This window comes from Mauremys reevesii, linkage group 22 (assembly GCF_016161935.1).
Source record: "Mauremys reevesii isolate NIE-2019 linkage group 22, ASM1616193v1, whole genome shotgun sequence".
Taxonomy (NCBI): Eukaryota; Metazoa; Chordata; order Testudines; family Geoemydidae; genus Mauremys; species Mauremys reevesii.
In genome coordinates this window covers 8,778,243-8,802,191 of record NC_052644.1, presented here as the reverse complement: position 1 = coordinate 8,802,191, position 23,949 = coordinate 8,778,243, and the positions used below count along the sequence as shown (strand labels likewise).

General features: G+C 50.1%; 1 protein-coding gene across 1 annotated transcript in view; it reads right to left on the bottom strand.

The window, feature by feature from the left end:
* LOC120388133 overlaps positions 1 to 23,949 on the bottom strand; it is a 736,578-nt gene that overhangs the window by 304,216 nt on the left and 408,413 nt on the right. The window contains 2 exon segments of the mRNA XM_039509761.1: positions 3,634 to 3,963; positions 5,387 to 5,413. Coding sequence (XP_039365695.1) covers positions 3,634 to 3,963; positions 5,387 to 5,413 — 357 coding nt within the window.

Here is a 23,949-nt window from a genome sequence, read left to right as displayed (position 1 = left end):
AATACAATGCCACATTGCTTCCCTCCTTTATTAAAAGGATTTTGCTACACTCAGACTCTGTGCTTGCGAGAGGGGAAGTATTGCCTCCTAGAGGCGCCCGGGGGGGTGATATGTAATTGTCCCAGGTCACTGGGTGGGGGCTCGAGCCGGTTTTGCATTGCGTTATTGAAACGGAACCCCTGGATACTGAACCCGGCCCTTGTTGCTGCCAACTCAGAGGGGCAAAAGGGTTACACCTGTAATCCCTCATAACTCAAGCCTGAGTCCAGATGTGCAGTATCTTCCCTCTTAACTTGTGTATATTTAATTTTAAACATTAACTTTAATGAAATTTTAGAATCTGTTCCTGAATGCGGGGGCAGTTAAATGTTATTGTCCTGATTGGCTGAGTAAAGGGCAGCAGAACAGTGCTTAGCCTGCCCTGACTGAGGGGGTCACCCACAACTGAACTGAACTCACTAACCAGGGGGCTCAGACACCAGACCCCTATCAAGAGTGAGAGGGGGTGGAGATGGGTGTTCCTGCTGAGGGGTGTGGGCTCTGTTTATGAGGTCTAGCCATGGTTCAATCTGCCCCTCACCACTCTTCAAAGATAGAGTTAATGAAGGCTCCATTAGGAGTCTTTTTGGTTTAAGTGATCACTAGAGCTGAAATCACCTGCTGTGAGACAATGTTTCTGCCCAGCCTGCTTCAGCACTGAGGGTTCCCCACTAAGAGCTGACAGTCACTGAGAGCTGGGTGGAGCCTCAAGAGAGCGACCTACAGAGGTCACAGTAGAGAGGCCGGGGGCAGCAGAAGGTGAGGGCGAGCAGAGTGGTGAGTGGCTGGCAGGGCAGATGCCACCAGAGCAAGCACCCAGACAGCAGAGCGAGCCAGGCGCTCTCCTCTCCGCCCCATGGTGGGAGCTGAACTGAAACAGGTGCACCTCTCAACTCTGGGTCTTCACTAACCAAGGACAACCACAGTGAGTGGGGTGCGGTGGAGGGAGAAGGGAGGGGCACCTTAAAGGAACTTTTGGTTGCTGGATTCAAGAACCTGAGGCAAAAGACACTGCCCAAAATACTCCGGGGTAGGTGTTTTGCTCATGGTTCTATGTTTATAATCCTGTTTGTGGCGTTTTCCCAAGTTAATGCCAAGAGGCTTCCACCTTTTTATAAAAAAGTTTATTTTCTGCACTGAGACTCTGCGCTTGCAAGAGGAGAAGCTTTGCCTTGTAGAAGCACCCAGGGGATGGTGTGTAATTGTACCAGCTTACTGGGTGGATGCTCAAGCCGGATCTGTGTTATATTGCTGGAAAGGAACCCCTAGATATTGAAGCCAGCCCTGGTTGCTTCCGATGTCACTGGCAGAAAGGTTACATAGATATCGACTTGTGACGTACACAAAAGAAGAAGACTCCCCCCCACTGACATGCAGCCACTTCTGGGGTAGGACAGGGCAGGTGAGAAACAGGACAGGGAATATGTAGGCTGTGTAGGACAGGAAGTGAGGAAGAATTGCGTCTCCTGTGTCCTGCTCTTGGAGAAGTTACAACTTCAGGACTTATCCCCTGAAATGCAAATCCACCGGAACACGGTGATTGGGAACCGGACTCTTGAGAAATTGGCCCTGGATTTTTTGTTTGAGTGAGCGGCTGCAGGCTCCATTGACACCAAATCCAACCAATGGGAGCTACAGTTCCCCATGTCCCCATTGTGCCGCAGAGGAGTCTGGCCCAGAGATAACTACACGCCAACTGGCAGAGGGCACAGGGACGCCTAGAGTTATACAAGCAGCAAAGAGTCCTGTGGCACCTTATAGACTATAGACTAACAGAAGTTTTGGAGCATGAGCTTTCGTGGTTGAATACCCACTTCGTCGGATGCATGACATGCATGTCATGCATCCGACGAAGTGTGTATTCACCCACAAAAGCTCATGCTCCAAAACTTCTTTTAGTCTATAAGGACTCTTTACTGCTTTTACAGATCCAGACTAACACGGCTACTCCTCTGATACTAGAGTTATACAGGGATCCCATGGGTGAGATATATGCACAATAGCTCCCCAGAGCCAGAGGTAGTATGTGAGGTCTCTACCAAGAGCCAGCAGCCCGCTGGTCGACCTAATGGGAGCAAGATGTTTCTATGGGACACAGTTGACGAGAGATGTAAAATTTAGAATATGACACCCAGAAGTGTTGAAATGAAGCTTGTCACCTGTGCCATGGCAATCCCTTCGGCTGAGCCAATCAGCACATAGAACAAAGCACAGCCATGAAGACAGGCTATATTCACTGTCTGGGCCCAGTGGGGGGCTGAGAATTTACAAAGACAAAGGACCCTCAGCACAAGTCTCTGAAGAGAGACCTCCTCTGGGAAGAGACAATGGTCTGTACCTACAAAGAAAGAGGAGAGGGGACAAGAGCTCCCTTTCACCCAGGAGGCGACTGACAGTGTTTGTCTCAGGAACAGGAGGTCACAGCCAAGCCTGGAGTAAAACCCTGGAAGGACTGAGGGGTGAGCACTGCTCTACCAGACAGAAAAGTATCTCGTTCAATGAGTCTAGGCCAAGAGTCGGCAACCTTTCAGAAGTGGTGTGCCAAATCTTCATTTATTCACTCTAATTTAAGGTTTCATGTGCCAGTCATACATGTTTGCGTTTTTAGAAGGTCTCTTTCTATGTCCATAATATATAACTAAACTGTTGTATGTAAAGTAAATAAGGTTTTTAAAATGCTTAAGAAGCTTCATTTAAAATTAAATTAAAATGCAGAGCCCTCCGGACTGGTGGCCAGGATTCAGGCAGTGTGAGTACCACTGAAAATCAGCTCACGTGCTGCCTTCGGCACCCATGCCATAGGTTGACTACCCCTGGTCTAGGCTGTAGTCAGCGTGATATGATTTTATTGGCCATGGAACCATTTCTTTCCAACCCTTCCCCTTACTGCCCCTCGAATCTCTACACTCTGTGAAATCACCTGTCCTTGGGATCTAGGGCTCTGTGTTGATTGGAGCAGAGATGAGAGGTGGAGCTTGTCACCTTGGGACCCTGTTCCTTTGGGAGCAGCAGATCTGTGACTGCTGTGAATGCCCAGCAGGACAGGGACTGGGTGCTGCAGGGGGACGCTCGGAGGGCTGAGGGATGAAGTGTGCTTATTGCCAACCTGGAGAGAAGTGACGCCCCCGCAAGGCCTAGAGGGCACGGCTTGTGTGGCCTGTGGCTGAGGGAGTTGGGGAGCTGCCCCCCAGTAGGCACAGCCAAGGCTTCCCCATGGCACCGCATAGGGGCATTAGGGCCAACACAACTACAAAGGGAGAGCACCCCCTACTGACACCTCTCAACCTGCAGCACAGGCTCCCTAGCACCACACTAGGGCACTTGGGCCAGCACTTACTTCAAGGGGAGAACGTGAGTGTCCCCTACTGATCCCCCACACCGCTCCCTGCAGCACAGGCCCATAGAACCACAGAGGGCAATTATGGTCAGCACAGAATGAGTGGAGAGCGCTCCTACAGGAACCGCCATATTGCTCCCTGAATCACAGGCTACAAGCACTATGCTGGTGTCAGCACTGGCTGTGAGGGGACAATGCCCCGTAATGAGCTTCCCACCCTGCTCCCTGTAATACGTATGGTGGTAGACGAAGGTTACCTGAGCACACAACACCAGCATCTTCTCTGTGGTTACAATTATTCTCTCCCCAAGGCCGAGCCCTGCAACTGGAGAGGGCAGCTTCTGTCCCTGCACAGTTGACATCATCCAGCCAGATAGGGTCTGATCCTCGCCCAAATCGAGCCCCTCTTGGGGCTGATAATGCCGTCCCACAGCCCAGCTGCCTGCACACGACTCCACCATCAGTTAAATCCCAGTTGTCATCACACACGGTTCCCCACTGCTGGTTGTGAAGCACCTCGACTCTCCCACTGCAGCGACTCGAACCGTTCACCAATCGGAGCTGAGTTAGTTCTGGGATGCCTGAGTCTGCAAACACCCCAAGGGAATAAACACTCAGGGATGGGCTAGAGGAAAGGAATATGGGGCTTTTCCCCTATTGTTAACTCTGGCTCCCATTCAGTCCCTGTGTGGCAGACTGGCTGGCTCAGGGGGACTGAGAATAGGACACTGGGGGGTTCCTTTCTGGAGGTCACCAGCTCTGATCCAGTCCCAGGCAGGGGGGAATGGATGACTCATGGGATGGAGAATGGGACACAGGGTCTTTCCCCACAGGGGATGCCAGCTCCAGTACAGTCTGTGTGAGGGGGATGAGCTGATGCAGTACACGGGGGGAAGGAGACCTGGAGCTTTTCCCCCGGAGAGCACCGGTTCCCATTTGGCCCCAGCTCAAACAGGGGCAGTGGCTGGTGTGGGGGGAACAGGCACTGGGCTTTCACATCTGGGGCCCTGGGTCCAAGCTGGTAGTGAGTGAAAGTCACAGCCACTGCAGCTCTCTGATGCCCAAAATGTGAAATGAGCTGCTGGGGTTAATCCCCCTCCATGACAGGACAGGTGTGTGCAGGCCAGACCAGCCCTCAGTCTGAGCGGCTCCCAAGTGAGGGGCAAAGGGTGTAATGGTGAGGAGATTGAACTGCCCTATGCCCCTGCCTGGGCTCCCTCCCTGTCTGAACCCCAATGACCCCGCCTGACCAGAGCCAACAGCAGCAGCCTCACAGGGCTGTAGTTCTGCTCCCCCAAAGCCTCCACTGGCCCTGACTGGGGCTGACTCGGCTCCTCTATATTCCACAGCGTCCAGACAGACAGAGCCGGCCCCGTGCTGAACTGAGCACTGTCCTGTGGTGACAGCACCACGGCAGCCCATCTCCTGGTACCCCACCCCCACCTCCTGCAGGCCCCAGCTAGCATCACAGCACCCCAGTGTCAGTACACAGCATCTCCACTTGCCCTTTGCAGGGGTGGGGCCATTCACCAGCCACAGCCAGAGCTGAGCTGAAACAGCTCTAACAATAACGCAAAAATATCTGTTGGGGCAGATCATCCCCCAGGGTAAATCTGGGATCACCCCAGACTGACGCGGCTCAGCCAGCCACTGCCAGAGCCCAAATTTCAATTGGCCTTACTGGGCAAGGGTGAGCCCTTCAGACGCTGGATGGCTGGGGATTTCTACCAGTATCCAACAGCCAGGATGTCCTGTGCTCTGCGCACTCTGCCACACAGCCTGCTTTGTTAACAATTCACTGGTGGGGAAACTAAAGAAGCGGTGGGCTGAGTCTTGTGGAGGCAGGATTTGAACCCAGGTCTTTACTCCTACTATTGAATGACTAGATTAAATAACCTTAACTCTGCCCTTCCTCATCCCAATTTATGAGAGAGCTGCACACTGCAGCATGAACCCACACATACAGACAGACCCCCCCCACAAACACCCTCTGCCTATGTTTGTATTTACCTGTCATGGGGAATCCTGTCATGGAAGCTGAAAGAAAGCAAAGAAATGAGGTAAGTCTCTGTCTCCATGTCTGGTCACCTTGGGGATCTCCAAACACTGACTAATGTAAGTGAGCTCTCCCCTTCCATCTCTTGATGCACTGAGAGAAAAGACTCAGCTGCATGTTGTATTTCAGTGACCTACCTACTGCCTATCAGGGAGGTGGATTGACCCTCCTGCCTCTCCTGTCGGTGTCAGTCGCATCTACACAGAAGTGCTGTAGCTGCAGAGCTGCCACTGTAATGTTTCCAGTGCAGTAGAGCCCTAAGTAGCCAGCAAATACAAGACCTGGTGAGCGACGTCAGAACCAGTGACACTGCACCAGCCCTTCCAAACTCAGCCACCTGCTTTCACACTGCCTGCACCTCCGAAGGACCCCCACACCCTGCTCCCCTCAGGCCTGGCTTCCCGCCGACCTGAACTGTGACAGCCCCACACGCTGTGTAATGGAGTGCTAAACTGCATTATACTGCTCAGCCACTAGGTGGTGATTTGTGTAAAATACCTTTTTTTAAGCTAACCTCAGCCATATCTGGCAGAGCATTAAAGGATTGCGGTCTGTAAAAGCAAACTCTGTGACCAGTCCATGTCTGGTACAGAAGAACAGGACGGTGTCTTGAGGAAACTAAGAACAGAAATAGAACAAAGCTACAAAGGTTGCAGGATCTCGTCACCGGGCCACTCTTCAGTGCCCCAGTGAACTTCAGCTTTCACAAACTTCACCATAGACACACTGGAAACAAGGTTTCACATTGCTGTAAAGCTGCACAAAGACACTGGAGAGATGCAGGTATCTTCTTTAGTGTCGGCTACGGCAAGCTGGCATAGCATATCTTTAAATCCTTTCACGTTACTGAAGATAGTCACAAAGGTGACTATGAAAGGGCTCTGGCTATGTTTGATGCATACTTTATATCTCAGAGAAACGCGGCTTATGGAAGAGCTTGTTTTCACATAGAACTCAAGACCCAGGGGAAAGTTTGGAATGTTTTATAAGAGCTCCGCATAGATAGGCTGAAAACTGTGATTTTGGGAATGCAAAGCTTGAAAATATCACAGACAAGCTGGTTATTGGGCTAACAGATAAAATCCTTTCACAGCAGCTACAACTGAAGAGAGATTTAACTCTAGCCCCAGCTATTCAAATAGCAAACCAGTCTGAATTAGTCAAACAACAGAACCAAAGGCAGGAGCAACTTGAAAAACATGAAACTAGCTTAGGTAATGTCTACACTAGCATTTGCTGCAGTATAACTTATGTTGCTCAGGAGTATGAAAAAGCCACCCCACCCCTCCACGTGAGCGATGTAAGTTACACCGACCTAAGCACTGGTGTGGACAGCACTACGTGGGTGGAAGAAGCTCTCCCACCGATGTAGCTACTGCCGCTCACGGGACTGGAGTAGTTAAGCCAACTGGAGAGCTCTCCTGTCAGCTCAGAGTGGTTACATTAGCGAGCTTACAGCAGCACCACTGTATTGCTGCAATGTAAACTCCCTAGTCTTAGAAGGTTTGAACAGATGCTAGAGAGTTAAAGCTTATTACCATAATACCCCTGAAGGCAGGAGAGAGAACACCCAGGCTAAGAGGGACAAATCCCAGCCTACATGCACAATGGCTTAACCCCTGAGGGAGAGTGGATCCCCAAGAAGGGCTGTCGCACTGAAGGGGGTTCCTCCTAGGGACCTTACAGAGCTGAGCGAGAGCACAAGTCCTGTGAGTCCGTGACATCCTCCCTCTTGTGGGACCTCACAGCGGCTCGTAAGACCCCAGGACTGAACCTGAACACTGGAGACAATGGCAAAGGGGCTTCCACATTGCCTTGTCCCCTCACCACAGTACCTCCTCCCCAGCTTCTCCTCTTATTCACATTGGCTCCGTCTGCGAGCTGGAGTGCTCCTGCCTGGCTACTAGATAAATTCCCAATGAGTAACATTCCCCTAACTGGGGTAATAGCTGTATCCACATCTAAGCTGTTAAAAGGGTACACACATAAAACGCCAACTCAAATACAACAGATTTATTTCTCTCAGGCACAGCCCGAAACTGGGAGAAAACTTGTTAGCAGGCTACAGAATACACTAGGCAGCTGAAAGGTTTTAAAATATACTAAACAAATTGTCACACTGCAGCCTACACTCGGATGGGAAGCACACTGAACTATTTACTATGTGTGTACACAGTAACAGTCAGAAGAGATTTGGCTCTTTGCTTTGCTAGCCCCAGAATGGGGTGTGTCCCATCCCCTGGGTTATGGCTTCCCTCGACGTTCCACACAAATTATCACAGCAGTGTCCAGACCCTACTTTTTTCTCTTTTTGCACTAGCCCCACATCTTCTCCCGCAAGAGAGAGCGCAGTGTGGGTCACTTGCTGTTCCCCAGTAGCTTTTGTGAGTGATGAAGACCCACCTCCCACATCGGTGAATGCCCCGGCCGAGCACTCACCGGGGCAGCAGGCTGCTCAGCCCCTGTAGCCCAGGGTCAACTGAAAAGGAGAGAAATCGGCCGATGAGATTGCAGAGCCATTGGCCATTATCTTTGAAAAATCATGGCGATTGGGGGAGGTCCCAGATGACTGGAAAAAAGCTAATGTAGTGCCCATCTTTAAAAAAGGGAAGAAGGAAGATCCAGGGAACTACAGGCCAGTCAGTCTCACCTCAGTCCCTGGAAAAATCATGGAACAGGTCCTCAAGGAATCAATTCTGAACCACTTAAAGGAGGGGAAAGTGATCAGGAACAGTCAGCATGGATTCACCAAGGGCAAGTCATGCCTGACTAACCTAATTGCCTTCTATGAGGAGATAACCGGTTCTGTGGTTGAGGGGAAAGCAGTGGATGTGCTATTTCTGGACTTTAGCAAAGCTTTTGATACAGTCTCCCACAGTATTCTTGCCAGCAAGTTAAAGAAGTCTGGGCTGGATGAATGGACGGTAAGGTGGATAGAAAACTGGCTAGATGGTTGGGCTCAACGGGTAGTGATCAATGGTTCCATGTCTAGTTGGCAGCCGGTATCAAGTGGAGTGCCCCAAGGGTCGGTGCTGGGGCCGGTTTTGTTCAATATCTTCATTAACGATCTGGAGGATGGTGTGGACTGCACCCTCAGCAAGTTTGCAGATGACACTAAACTGGGAGGAGTGGTTGATACGTTGGAGGGTAGGGATAGGATACAGAGGGACCTAGACAAATTAGAGGATTGGGCCAAAAGAAATATGATGAGGTTCAACAAGGACAAGTGCAGAGTCCTGCACTTAGGACGGAAGAATCCCATGCACTGCTACAGACTAGGGACCGAATGGCTGGGCAACAGTTCTGCAGAAAAGGACCTAGGGGTTACGGTGGATGAAAAGCTGAATATGAGTCAACAGTGTGCCCTTGTTGCCAAGAAGGCTAATGGCATTTTGGGTTGTATAAGTAGGGGCATTTCCAGGAGATCGAGGGATGTGATCATTCCCCTCTACTCAGCACTGGTGAGGCCTCATTTGGAGTACTGTGTCCAGTTTTGGGCCCCACTCTACAAGAAGGATGTGGATAAATTGGAGAGAGTCCAGTGGAGGGCAACAAAAATGATTAGGGGGCTGGAGCACATGACTTATGAGGAGAGGCTGCGGGAACTGGGATTGTTTAGTCTGCAGAAGAGAAGAATGAGGGGGGATTTGATAGCTGCTTTCAACTACCTGAAAGGGGGTTCCAAAGAGGATGGATCTAGACTGTTCTCAGTGGTAGCAGATGACAGAACAAGGAGTAATGGTCTCAAGTTGCAGAGGGGGAGGTTTAGGTTGGACATTAGGAAAAACTTTTTCACTAGTAGGGTGGTGAACCACTGGAATGGGTTACCTAGGGAGGTGGTGGAATCTCCTTCCTTAGAGGTTTTTAAGGTCAGGCTTGACAAAGCCTTGGCTGGGATGATTTAGTTGGGTTTGTTCCTGCTTTGAGCAGGGGGTTGGACTAGATGACCTCCTGAGGTCCCTTCCAACCCTGAGATTCTATGATTCTATGAAAATGATGGAGTCTGAATTAGCTATTAAACACTCAAGAAAGATCTTGGAATCATTGTGGATAGTTTTCTGAAAACATCCACTCAATGTGCAGTGGCAGTCAAAAAAGCAAAGGGAATGTCAGGAATCGTTAAGAAAGGGATAGATAATACAGAAAATATCATATTGCCTGTATATAAATCCATGCTATGTGCACATCTTGAATACTGTGTGCAGATCGGGTCACCCCATCCCCCCAAAAAATACAGTGGAATTGGAAAAGGTATAGAGATCGGCAACTAAAATGATTAGGGGTATGAAACAGGAGGAGAGATTAAAATGACTGGGAATTGTCAGCTTAGAAAAGAGCTGACTAAGGGGGGGTATGATAGAGGTCTGTAAAATCTTGACTGGTGTAAAGAACGTGAATAAGGAAATGTTATTTAATCCTTCACATAACACAAGAACTAGCAGTCACCCAATGAAATTAATAGGCAGCAGGTTTTTACAAAAACAAGAGGAAGTACTTCTTCACACAACATACAGTCAACCCGTGGAACACTTTGCCAGGGGATGCTGTGAAGACCAAAACTATAACAGGATGAAAAAAAGAACTAGATAAATTCCTGGAGAATAGGTCCATCAGTGGCTATTAGCCAGGATGGGGAGGGATGCAACACCATGCTCTGAGTGGCTCTAGCCTGTTTGTCAGAAGCTGGGAATGGGCAACAGGGGATGGATCACTTGATTACCTGTTCTGTTCATTCCCTCTGAAGTACCTGGCCTTGACCACTGTTGGAAGACAGGATACTGGGCTATATGGACCATTGGTCTGAACTAGTATGACTCTTCTCATGTAAAAATTAATTATAATAATAAAAATGTTTAGTACAGAAACTCCCCAACATAATGACCTCTCAAGATAGCAATGATGTGAGATAACAACCTTGGCAAATAATGCATTTTAAAAATCTTGGCCTACTAGGAAACATTTATATAAGTTGCTATTCCCATTTACAAATCTAGCATTCTGGAGCAAAGTCATAGAATATCAGGGTTGGAAGGGAATCTAGTCTCATCCCCAAACAGAGTTTTGCCCCAAATCCCCCAATGGCCCCTTCTAAAATTGAACTCACAACCCTAGATTTAGCAGGCTAATACTCAAACCACTCAGCTATCCCTCTCCCCCCATAAATTGAGCTAAAATATAGTCCAACAAATGTTTATTTAAAGTGCCTCTCGCTTTTCCCTCCACTGCATCCCACTCACCAGTGTTGTCCTTGGTCAGTGGAGACTCAGAGCTCAGAGGTGCTTTCACGTGAGTTCATCTGCCAGGTGGGGGGCAAGAAGTCACCTTGCTTGTTCCTCCAGCTGCTCACTGTTCGCTCTAGCCACTGCTGGTCATTGTGCCACTGTTCACTCCACCACTCTGTTGCCAATGGCCCTGCACCGTCACCTTCTGCTGCCACCTGCCACTGTGACCTCTGCGAGTTGGTCTCTTGAGGTTCCATCCAGCTCTCAGTGATTTTAGCTGAGCTCTCAGTGGGGGAACCTCACTGCTAGTGCAGTCTGGGTGTCTCTTATACAAAAACACTGTACCCACAGGAACACTGTCCTCACAGCATGACTAAGCACTTAGACCTGATTATCAGTTATTTCAACTGCAGTGGTCACTTAACAGAACAAAAGACTATCTATGGAGCCTAATCAGCTCTGTCTTTAAACAGTGGAGAGGGACAGGCCCCCACCCTCGCTCTTTTGATGCGCTCATTAAGCACAGGCTAAGTACAGTTCTACTGCCCTTCACTCATACAATAAGAACAACATTTCATCCCTCCCATCCCCCAACGTTCAAGTGGTTTGTAACCCAGCCCCAGTCAAAATCTATCACTTGGACAACACAGCTCTGTTAGCTGGATACCTAGGTAGATTAGGTGTGAATGTAAATACAACCTGGTCCTGAAGCCTTTCCCCCCAGCTCATCACTAGCTGTCAGGGAGAGCTCACTTAGACTTTGCTTACAAATCATCATTTGAAATTATTAGGTTGGCCAACATCACCAAAATGAATGTACTGACATCATACAAAAACAGCTGTATAAGGAAGCTAGTCTATGTTCATACTTTTCAAATCTATTATACTTTTTCAGATACACGTATTTTATCATACACTGTATATGCTTTTAAAGTGTGTATTAATGTTTCAATTTCAATTCAGATTTCCAAACAGTTATTCAATTGGCATGTAACTAGTTCACAAAACTGGGGGGGGAGGGTTGGGGAAATTCAGGGTGGGTGTAGGGAAATCACTGCTCCCTCTCGTCTCCTGCCTGAAGCAATCAGCTGGTTTGCAGCATTCAGGAGACAGGGGAGGGAGCAGGGAAGCTGCATGCCACATCCTTTCTCCTCCCCCCGCCCCCAGTCTCCTGTAGGAGACAGGGGGAGCGGGGGGAAGGCGCTAATCCATGGGGTCCGCCAGCGGGCGGGAGGCACTGGTGGGTGTGTAGGGGAGCTGATAGCAGGGCTGCCAGCCGTGGACAAAGCAGGCAGCCAAATGACATTATAGAAGAGCGTTGCACAACTTTAAAGTAGCATGTTCTGTAATGAAGCAGGGACGTAAGATCAAAACAATGTTAAGCGAGAGGACGTTAAATGGGGAGTTACTGTACCTTTTTTAAACCTAACCTCAGCCATATCTGGCAGAGCATTAAAGGATTGTGGTCTGTAAAAGCAAGCTCTGTGACCAGTCCATGTCTGGTACAGAAGAACACGACGGTGTCTGGAGTAAACAAAGAACAGAAATAGAACAAAGCTACAAAGGTTTCAGGGTCTCGTCACCACGCCACTCTTCAGTGCCCCAGAGAACTTCAGCTGTCACAAACTTCACCATGGACACACTGGAAACAAGATTTCACAAGATTTCACGTTGCTGCCAAGCTGCACAAAGACACTGGAGAGATGCGGGTATCTTCTTTAATGTCGGCTACAGGAAGCTGGCAGAGCATATCATTAAATCCTTTCATGTTACTGAAGACATTCACAAAGGTGACTATGAAAGGGCTCTGGCTATGTTTCATGCATACTTTATATCTCAGAGAAATGTGGCTTATGGAAGAACCAGAGAACTCAACACCCTGGGGAAAGTTTTGAATGTTTTATAAGAGCTCCGCATAGATAGGTTGAAAACTGTGATTTTAGGAATGCAAAGTTTGAAAATATCACAGACAAGCTGGTTATTGGGTTAACAGATAAAATCCTTTCACAGCAGCTACAACTGAAGAGAGATTTAACTCTAGCCACAGCTGGTCAAATAGCAAACCAGTCTGAATTAGTCAAACAGAACCAAAGGCAGGTGCAACTTGAAAAACATGAAACTAGCTTAGGCAATGTCTACACTAGCACTTGCTGCAGTATAACTTATGTTGCTCAGGAGTATGAAAAAGCCACCCCACCCCTCCACGTGAGCGATGTAAGTTACACCGACCTAAGCACCAGTATGGACAGCACTATGTGGGCGGAAGAAGCTCTCACACTAACATGGCTACTGTCGCTCATGGGGCTGGAGTAGTTAAGCCGACTGGAGAGCTCTCCCGTCAGTTCAGAGTGGTTATATTAGAGAGCTTACAGCAGCACCACTGCATCGCTGCAGCTCCACCACTGTAAACTCTCTAGTGTAGCTGTAGTGTTAGAAGGTTTAAACAGATGCTAGAGTGTTAAAGCTGATTATCATAATACCCCTGAAGCCAGGCGAGAGAACACCCATGCTAAGAGGGACAAATCCCAGCCTACATGCACAATGGCTTAACCCCTGAGGGAGAGCGGACCCCTGAGCAGGGCTGTCGCACTGAAGGGGGTTCCTCCTACGCACCTTCCAGAGCCAAGAGAGAGCACAAGTCCTGTGAGTCCGTGACATCCTCCCTCTTGTGGGACCTCACAGCTGCTCGTGAGACCCCACGACTGAATCTGAACACTGGAAACTATGGCAAATGGGCTTCCACATTGCCTTGTCCCCTCACCACAGTACCTCCTCCCCAGCTTCTCCTCTTATCCACATCGGGTCCATCTGCGAGCTGGAGTGCTCCTGCCTGGCTACTAGATAGATTCCCAATGAGTAACATTCCCCTAACTGGGGTAGTAGCTGTATCAACACCTAAACTGTTAAAAGGGGCACACACATAAATGCCAACTCAAATATAACTGATTTATCTCTCTCAGGAACAGCCCGAAACTGGGAGAAAACTTGTTAGCAGGCTACAGAATACACTAAGCAGCTGAAAGGTTTTAAAATATACTAAACAAATCATCACACTGCAGCCTACACCCGGATGGGAAGCACACTGAACTATTTACTCTGTGTGTACACATACAAACCAACACACTTTCAGCAGTAACAGTCTCTTCTCTGGGTGCTGAAATTTGGCTCTTTGGTTTTCAAGCACCAGAAGGGGGTGTGATGAGAGCGATGTTCCATCCCCTGAGTTATGGCTTCCCTCGATGTTCCACACAAATTATCACAGCAGTGTCCAGACTTCCCCTCTTTTTTCTCTTTTTGCGCTAGCCCCACATCTTCTCCCATGAGAGAGTATGGTGGGTCACTAGATGTTCTACCGCAGTAGCTTTTGTCCGTGACAAAGACCCACCTCCCACACCAGTGAATGCCCCAGGCTGCTCAGCCCCTGTAGCCAAAAGTCAACTGAAAAGGAGAGAAATTGAGAAAAGAAAAACCCATCCTCTTCTGAGCCCTGGACTCCCCAGCCTGCTGTGAGCTGGGGTCGCCTTTGTTCGGGCCATGCACGGCTAATGCAGGGGCCTTGCCAGAGGACCAGATCAGACATGCCTCTGCAGAGCTGGCTGCAGTCATCAGCCTGGCTCAGGGGCTGTTGGATGCCGTTGGTTCCCTGCATGGTGGGTCTCTGGGCAGTGTGTATGGGAAGCTGTTTCTGGGCCCTCCCAGCTGCCCACTCACTCCCCCTCACTGGGTCTCTGCCTGTCTCCTGCTCCCTCACAGCGAGGTCATGATCCTCCAGGCCCCCCTGCGGCCCCTGTCTCTGCTGCTGGGTTCGCTCCCCTCCGTGGGGCTCTGCCAGGCTAGGCCTGTCACCGTGTCACGGCGTGGCCCTGTCCCCTCATGAACCCTTGTCCAACCCCCCACCCTCCTAACTGAACCTCACCCCACTCACCACTCCTCACTCCGCCCCCTGACTGATCCTGGCCCTGCTGCCCCCCTGCCTCCTACCCTACTCGCCAGCACTTACCCCACTCACAGGCCCTGCCCCCCTCACCAACCCTCACCCTGCTCTCCCCACTGACCCTGGCCTACACCTCCCCTACAGACTCTCGCCCTGCCCCCCTCACCAAGTCTCACCATGCTCACCGGCCCCACTCCCTGCCCCACCCCCAGCCCCTCATCAGTCCTCACCCCACCCACTTGCTGGCCTCACTCTCTCAATGTCCTGGACCCCGCCCCTCACTGACCTGTGACCCACCCCCCTCAGTGATCCTGGCCCTGTCTCTGCACTGTTCCTGGTCACACTCACTGGCCCTGCTCCCATCACTGACCCCAGCCCCACCTCCCTAGCTGACCCTGCCCCCTCGCACTGACACTCACCCTGCCTGCCTCACTGACCATCGCCCTGCCCTCCAACCAACCTTGGCCCCTCCCCCTCACCAACCCTGGCCCAGCCCCCCATGACTCTCACCCTGGGCCCTGCGCCAGCCTCTCATCAACCTTGACCCCACCCTCTTACTGACCCTTGTCCCACTTGCTGGCCCCAGCCCCGCCCCCCTCACCAGCCCCCACATATGTGGCTGGGTCTTTACTCAGCCCCTCCCACCCTCTCACACGGCTTTTCTCCCCTTGGCTCCGCCCCAGCTCCTCCCCTGGGGCTGCTCTCGCTGTCTCCTTCCCCAGCATGCACAGAGGCTGGGACCTGAGCCGGGCTCCCTGAGTGGCCTGGCTGCCTGGTCAATCAGACTGACCTGGGGCACTGGCTACTATCCATAGGCCCTAGTCTGGAGTTCTCTGATTGGCCAGAGGCCCTCTCAGTCCCAGGGTCCCAACTGCTCCTTGACCCCTCCCCTCTCTCCTGGCATGGGGTGAGGGCAGCCAAACAACCCACCCAGTGCCAGTGAGGGCAGCTGGCCCCTACACGACAGACACATTTACAAGGGCCATGACTCTGTCTGAGACCTGCCGGGTCTGGAACCCGGTGACCGTGTTCACCTCAAATTGGATGGAGAGAAAGGATGGACGGCTCCAGCTGTCATCAAGGAAAAGAATTCAGCGCCCAGATCACAGTGACCGAGACCGACAGGGGGAGTTCAACAGAAACCATCCACAGAGCAAACCCGACAGGCGGTGGATGCAGAATGAGAAGATGACACAAGGATTCTAGAACAACCCCAGTCAGTCGTTGTAACTAGCAGCCAGCCAGATGGCCAAGCTGCTACCCGGCATTTTTCAGTTAGGAGCCCAGGGTGGTTCAGAGACACTGGACAGACTGATCCGTCCTGATCTTCACAGCCAGCCTGATAGTGTGAATAAATGGCAGGAACATGGAACTTAATGGGGGAGATGGACTGGGATGTTAACCTGTAGTGCTCTGCTCAGCCACTGGGTGGTGCTGTGTGTAACATCCCTTAGGGAGCCAAACCTCAGTCGTACCTGGCAGGGCATTAAAGGATCTAACGATGAACACAGCTGAGGTGGACGAGCAAGTTCTGTAGCCAGACCACACCTGGGACAGGAGCATGATGCCCTGCTCCTCCCAGGTCTGGCCCAGCCTAGCGCTCTCCCCGGGGGGGGGGATGGGGGGCAGGATAGTTACAGTGTGTGACTTTCCCCTGCCCCCCCCCCCCCAGCGTGTGTGTATGGCAGGGCAGTTGCAGCATGTGAACTCCCCGTGCCTAGTCCTCTTTCACAGGGCGTTAACTCAAATTAGGAACCTTCAGTTCACGCCAGCAGCATCCACACAGGTCAGTCCGAGTGCAGCTCTTTGGTGCACTCTGCAATTCACACCCCCGGAGCTGGCTGTGTGCGCAGTGTAGACATGGCCCCTGACTGGGGAGTGTGCGTCCTTCCAAAAATGGGGGAAATTGGGTTTGAAAATAGGAGCACTGGAATTTGAGCAAGAAGCCAGGATCGTGGGTGAGCTGATAATCAGTTTGGATTTCACTGAGGCTAATAAGTACACAATGAATCAATGTAATATGTTAATTCTAGTGAATGAATTCTTCACAGACTTGGGGGCTCAGCAGTGCTGCTCTCAGATCAAGGGAGAAACTTTGAATGCAAAGTGTTTCTGCAGCTTTGTGAGATTCCAGGGGCTCCACAAACCTGCCCCAGCCCCGCACACCCAGCACAGTCTCATGGGATGATAGAAAGTTTCAGTCTGACTCGAGGGTTTTACAGATTCCTAGGTCAAAAGGGACCACTGTGGTCATCTAGTCTGAGTCCTGTATAGCACAGGCCAGAAACCTGCCCTGAAATCATTCCTAGAATGTTTAGAAAAACATCCAATCTTGAGTTAAAGGTTGTCAAAAATGATGAAGCATCCACCACAATCCTTGGTAAATGCCTCTGTCATAGGTTTTACCCCCACTCTGAACCTTAGAGTATAGAACTGGGGACCTGCATGTGAACCTCTTAAGCTTAATTACCAGCTTAGATCAATAGGCTGCCACTATTCCCAAGGACTAACTCCCTTCCCTGGGTAATCTTGAGAGACTCCTTCACCAATTTCCTGGTGAACACCTGGATCTTATTACCAGGAGAATTTTATCATCCCCGCTCCTTTGCCCCACCAATTCTTGGTGAGTCCAGATCCAATCCCCTTGGATCTTAACAACAGGGAAAATTCAATCAGGTTCTTAAAAAGAAGGCTTTTAATTAAAGAAAAGAAAGGTAAAAGAAAAAACCTCTGGGAGAGAGCATACAAGCTGATCTCACAGACAACAGATTTAAAACACAGGATGTTCCCCTGGGCAAAAACCTTAGTACACACAAGAATACCCAAATTTGATTATTCCCCTAATGCCAAGACAAGTTACAAAAAGAAAATAAACATAAACCTATTTATTCTTTTCTAAAACTTACTACTCTGATAAGAGGCTGGTTCCTTGATCTTTTCCACTCTGGCTGAAACTGAAACTGACTCTAAACAAAGGAAACTTCCCTCCTTCCTTTTGAAACATCTTGTCCCCCCATTGGTTCCTCTGGTCAGGTGTCAGCTAGGCTAGGTGAACTTCTTAACCCTTTACAGGTAAAAGAGGCATTAACCCTTAACTATCTGTTTATGACAGCCTCATTCCAGTTTGAATTTGTTCAGCTTCAACTCCAGCCACTGGATCCTGTTCCCCCTTTCTCTGCTAGATTGAAGAGCCCATTGTGCAGGGTCGCCCAGATGATTCAGGGCGCCTGGGACAAAGCAATTTTGGGGGGCCCTTCCATAAAAATACTATTGAATACTATATTCTCATGGGGGGCCCTGTGGGGACCGGGGCAAATTGCCCCACTTCCCCCCACCCCCCGCCCCCTGGGCAGCCCTGGATAAAATAAACATTTAAAAACCTTCCGCATCGGCACAAACCCAGTTTTGAGAAAACTTCTTTTCAAGTCACCTTTACAAGGTATCACTGGTTCTCAGCATCAGCTAGTGCTAAAAGACAGTAAAGCTCATTAAAAGGGTCAGACAAATATTTTCCATCAAAACTTTTTTTGGATCAAAAACTAGGGGTTTTAAAAAGCAGAAAAAATGACAGACATTGTCTGCTTTCCTTCAAAATTTATTGTGGTTTTTTTTATTGAAAAGCTGAAATTAGTCTGCCAAAACCTGAACATGGTTTGGGGTTTCAGAAGTGTGTGGCCAAATATTTGCTCCTTGCTGTGTTTGATTGTTTAAAGAAACAATAAAAAAAATTGCTTAAAAAAAATCCAAAACTTTTGAACCACCTCAGCTTGTGACCAAACGCCTGAGCCCATCCAGTCAGAGATTTTTCCAGGTTTCTGATACTCTGCTGGCTTCCTTGACTCATATGTGTCTCCATAACTTTGGGTTCATTTAAGAACATAAGAATGGCCATACTGGGTCAGACCAAAGGTCCATCCATCCCAGTATCCTGCCTACCGACAGTGGCCAATGCCAAGTGCCCCAGAAGGAATGAACCTAACAAGTAATCATCAAATGATCTCTCTCCTGCTGTCCATCTCCACCCTCTGACAAACAGAGGCTAGGGACACCATTCCTTACCCATCCTGGCTAATAGCCATTAATGGACTAATCCATGAATTTATCTGTTTCCTAGAGACTGGCTTCATGGGGTCCCTCACAAACTGGAGACATTTACTGTAGGTTTGTTTTTAGTATAGTTTATGTACATACTCCATGAACTGAGCATTTGAGCTTGTTCCAGAATCTGGGATGAGCCTATGTTGTGAAAACTGAAATGCTCGAAATAGCACATGCATGTGAATGGACACAGGGTGCTAAAATTAAATTAACCCAGGGGTTCTCAAACTGGGGGCCAGAACCCCATAGGGGGTCACGAGGTTATTACTGGGGGTTGCGAGCTGTCAGCCTCCACCTCAAACCCTGCTTTGCCTCCAGCATTTATAATAGTGTTAAATATATAAAAAAGTGTTATTAGTTTATAGGGGGGGTCACACTCAGGTTTGCTATGTGAAAGGGGTCACCAGTACAAAAGTTTGAGAACCACTGAATTAACTCTTCTGGAGCCTCGGGGAATGCGGGGAGTGGGGATGTCTCCCTTGGTAGGGTTGGGAAGGAGGTAGGTGGTGTAGGATATTGCTCTTCTCATGTGATCCCTCCCCCATGGCTCTCTTGGCTCTATCACTGTTAATCTAAAGTGGCTACTTTTAAATGAAGCTACCCTCCCCTGACGTGAATCTCCCTATGGCACTGAAATTAAATGTAGACTATAATTTGGCATTACAGAAATGAAAGGGATGGTAGCCCTAAGGGAAAAGAAAACAGCTTGGCTCTTTGTGTTAAATAGCTGTCTGCAAGCCTCAAACTGCTGAACAAGCTTCAGGGTAGGGAAGGTTGTGCCTCCTCAAACAGCCTGGCACTGACCCCATCCAACCCCCACCCACTTCCTACCCCCGACTACCCCCCCCTCAGAATCCCTGACCCATCCTGCTCCTTGTCCCCTCACTGCCCCCACAACCACCACCCCGGAACCCCACATCCCTCAACCCCCCATCCCCTGACTGCCCTGACCCCTATTCACCCCCCCCCCCCGCTGAGTCCTGACAGACCTCCGGAACGCCCACAATCCAACCCCATTCCCCATGCCCTGACGCGCTCTCCCCCGCCCCCCAGCAGCACTGTCCAGGGCTACTCCAGGGTTACCGCCACCTCTCCCCTCTCTCGGAGCCTAAGCACACCGTGTCCAGCAGATGCCCTGGCCCCTGGACAGCGCTGCAGTGGCATGGCTCTGGCGGGACTGGAGCTCACAGCACTGCCCCCTTACCACGCAGTTCTGACTCAGTGGGAGGAGCTCAGGCCCCGCCGGAGCCATGCCGCAGCAGCGCTGTCCAGGGATGCTCCTGACGCGGTGCACTGAGGCGCCGGGGGATGGAGGAAAGCGGAGGCGCAGCCACGGGCCTGGGGGAAATTGCCCCACTTGCCCCCCGCCCAGGCGGCCCTGCCATTATGAAATACTTGTTCCCCGTGTAGATATTTACAGACTGTGATCAAGTCACCCCTTAACCTTCTCTTTGTTAAGCTAAATAGATTAAATAGGTTTTCTAGTCCTTTCCTCGTTCTCAGGCTCTGAGCCTTTTCCAACTCATCAACATCTTTGTTGAATTGAGGACACCAGAACTGGACACAGGATTCCAGCATTGATCACACCAGTGCCAAGTGTGGAGGTAAAATAAACTATCTGCTTCTTCTAGAGATTCCCCTGTTTGTGCATCACAGGATCACAGCAGCTCTTTTGGCCACAGTGTCTCACTGGGAGCTTGTGTTCAGCTGATTATCCACTGTGACCCCCAAATCTTTTTCAGGGGCACTGCTTCCCAGGAGAGAGTTCACATTGTAAGTATGGCCCATATTCTTGGTGCCTAGATTTATACATTTGCATGTTGTTGTATTAAAATGCACATTGTTTGCTTGCACCCAGTTTACCAAGCATCAGATTTCTCCACCTGTCCTCTTCATTATTTACACTCCCCCAACTACCTCATCTGCAAACTTTCTCAGTGATGAACTCTTCTTTTAGTGTCTAGTGACAAAGCCATCGTCTCTCTGTTTGGACTTACAAAGTGGATTGCTGGCCCTCTGGAAATCCTGATGGGTACTGAGAGGGAGCTGAGATTTTACTGTTAACTTGTCTTTCTTCTCCAGGTTCTGTCAGTGCCTACCTGAGTCTGAGAAGGGCTGTGTCTGGGGACAGCACATTTCATGGCTGACTGTGAGCCCAGTGGCTGTCTCTGGTTGTGCGTTGTACAGCACCAAGCACAGCGGCAGTGCCAAGGGGCACCGGGCTGGGAGTGATGAGACCAGGGCTCCATTCCCAACAGCTGCTATCACATCTCCTCTGTGTACCCCTGTTGCCCCTCTCTATTCTCTTCATTTAGACTGAGCTCTTGGGGGCAGAGACTGCCTGTTGCCTTCCAGTGCAGAGCCCAGCACCACAGGGCCTTGAGCTTGGCCTACAGTGCTGCCGTAACATGAATTCTTGTGTTTGCATAATAAATAATAGTTAATATTTAATAATTTAATATTTAATATATTTAAAAGTGAATAATAATAGTTAAGAAATGGAGCCTCAAACACTGAACAAACACGATAAGAGCAGGACAAGAGTTAGGTCATTTGGGGAATCCTGTGCGCAGTTCTGGTCACCTGCATGCAAGACAGATGGATTGAGAGGGGACCAGGTGCAAAGAAGGGCTGCTAGGGTGGTTGAGGGATGGAGGCTGGTCGTACATGAGGAGCCTGGAAGAGCTCGGATGGTTTGTCTGGCACAGCAGAGGCTGAGCAGGGATCTGGTTGCTCTGTATGAATCCATTGGGGGAACACCGGGGAGGGAGAAGAGCTACTGGAGCCAAAGGACAGTGTTGGCCTAAGAAAAAGTGCAGATAAACTGGCCAGGAGTCATGTTAGGCTGGAAATGAGAAGAAGGTTCCGGAACAGCCTCCTAGTGGGTGAGGGGAGAACGCGCTAACTCATGTGAAGGTGGTGCTTGACACGTGTGTGACTGGGATTCTATAACACGCCCTTCCAGCCCTGTGTCCCGTGTTCCTAAAGAGACCAGCCGAGGGCGGCTGGGAAACACCTCCAGGAGTCAGAGACATGCCCGTTTCTTTTTACTCTTTTAACACTTAACAAAAGTTAAATTAACTGTATTGTAAAATTGTACGTGCAGCTAGATAGATCCTGGTACCACCCCCTGCTCTAACTGCTAGACTCTACTCCCTTTCCCAAGGCAGAAATAGACCCCAGAAGTCTTGGCTCCCAGCCCCTCTGCTCTAACCACAAGCCCCCACTCCCCTTCCCAGAAATAGACCCCAAGAGTCCTGTTCTCCCAGGACACAGCTATGCCGTGTCTGATGGGTGGGGCTGGAGAATCACAGGTTGCCCCCAGGGCTATTCAAAGCCAGAGAAAAAGGAAAAGGCCACTCACCCCAAAGCCAGGCCAGGAGGATGGGGATCCTTGTGTTCCCAGCTCCCGTGCAGGCAGCCGAGCTCCTGCCAAGGGGGTGCCCAGCTGGGAGCAGGAGGCACCCAGGAAACCCCATGTTCAAAGCAGAGTCCTTGTGGGGCAGCGTGGCTAGGGGTTGGGGCAGGCGATCGTCCTTCTGAGAGAGGCAGGCTGAGCTCAGTGTGATGGTCACAGGCTGGGAGGCTGGGGTGATGGGGCAGGCACCCAAGGGGGCAGGGATCCAAGGGGGCAGGAGGTGTGACAGGCCTCTCACTGCAGAGACCCCTCCCTCTGCACCCCCCTGCAGTGACCCAGTGGGTGTGTGCAACTGAGCCCACAGAGGAGAAGTGACCCTCATGCCCTGCGCTGTGCCTTTATTTATATCATTGGATTGTGAAATACGTGTTCCTGAAACATGCTGAGCAAACAAACCCCTCTTGGAATAGCTGATTCTGGGACACATGGGGCGGAGGGGCTGTTCCTGGAGCTGGTTCACAGGGAGTCAGCAGAACTGATCCACGGAGGCCTGGTGGACACGGGACCGGCGCACGGGTGTGACTGCGCCTGTGGGTTCGAGGCTCAGCCCATGCAGTTAAAGTGACGTTGAGGGCTGTGTGGACACCCTTACTCCAGTTGAATGAGGCTGAGGCTTGGCCTGATCTACACCTAAAGCTTAAGTCGACCCAGCTACAATGCTCAGGGGTGTGAAAAATTCAGATCCCTGGAGATGTGATTAAGCCGATCTAAGTCCTGGTGTAGACACCAGAAGGTGGAATGAAGAATTCTCCCATTGGCCTGGCTACCGCCGCTTGGAAGGGTGGATTAACTATGGCGACGGCAAAGCCCCTTCCATTGCTGTAGTGTCTGCATCATCACACCACAACGGCGTAGCCACAGCGCTGAGCTGTGCAATTGCTGCGGTTGTGGTGTACACACAGCCCTTGTCTTCCCAGGCAAGGGGCATCACTGAACTGGCCTCACCCCACCAGCCTGTGTACCTAGAGCAGGTCCATTTGTTACCCGGGGTTCTTTCAACCCAAAGCTCTTGGTAACTTAACTCTGCGCAAGGAAGTGTCAGGAAATAAATCAGGGGAGACGCGGCTGTCCGACTGATAGATGACGAGCACAAACAGGACAACATAAGAGTGCTTTCACTTAAAGCTAAACTTTACTTAGTCTCAAGCACTTACACATGTCTGCAACAAGTTAGTAAAACACCCCCAACCCTTGATAATTACCAAAGCTGAGTGTGGCTTTCAAGTGATACAGCGGCAGCCCGTCTGCTGCTGGGGAACACAAGATGCATCCTGAGGGAGAGGCCAATCCAGAAATGAGTCCCACCTGTCAAGCTTTTTCCCCTTATTTATACATTGGTGATTAAAGAAACCTTGTTAAGTAAGCAGTTTCAAGCAAGAGGTTCCTTCTGATTATTGATTAACCAGCTGTGGGTCTTTCCAGAACTTGCAGCCTTGAGACCTCAACAGACATTCCTGAGGGTACATCCTGCTCTTTTCAAATGCATGTATCAGCAATTTTAACATAATTCTTATCAGGGAGGACGCGGGGTCAAACTGTCCTTTCGGTGGCATCCTAAATCCCCCTCCCCTCCTGCTTTGGTCAAGCTGAGAATTGCTTTTAACAGCTTGCTGACTAGGCTGTCTTTAACAATAAGCCATAGTGGTTTCAGGCACTTTACTGGTTTGCCAAAGTCTCCCCGTACAGTTTCATTCACACCTGAGTTTATGCCCAAGCCACGTTCCCATGTTATCATCTCAGCAAATCCCAAAAGGATTGCAGATTGCAGCTCAGTCTCTGGCTAGCTCCTGAAGGCCCTCGGGGTGGATGTTTGGTCTATGTCCCTCCTTGGCGATCCCAGTGGAA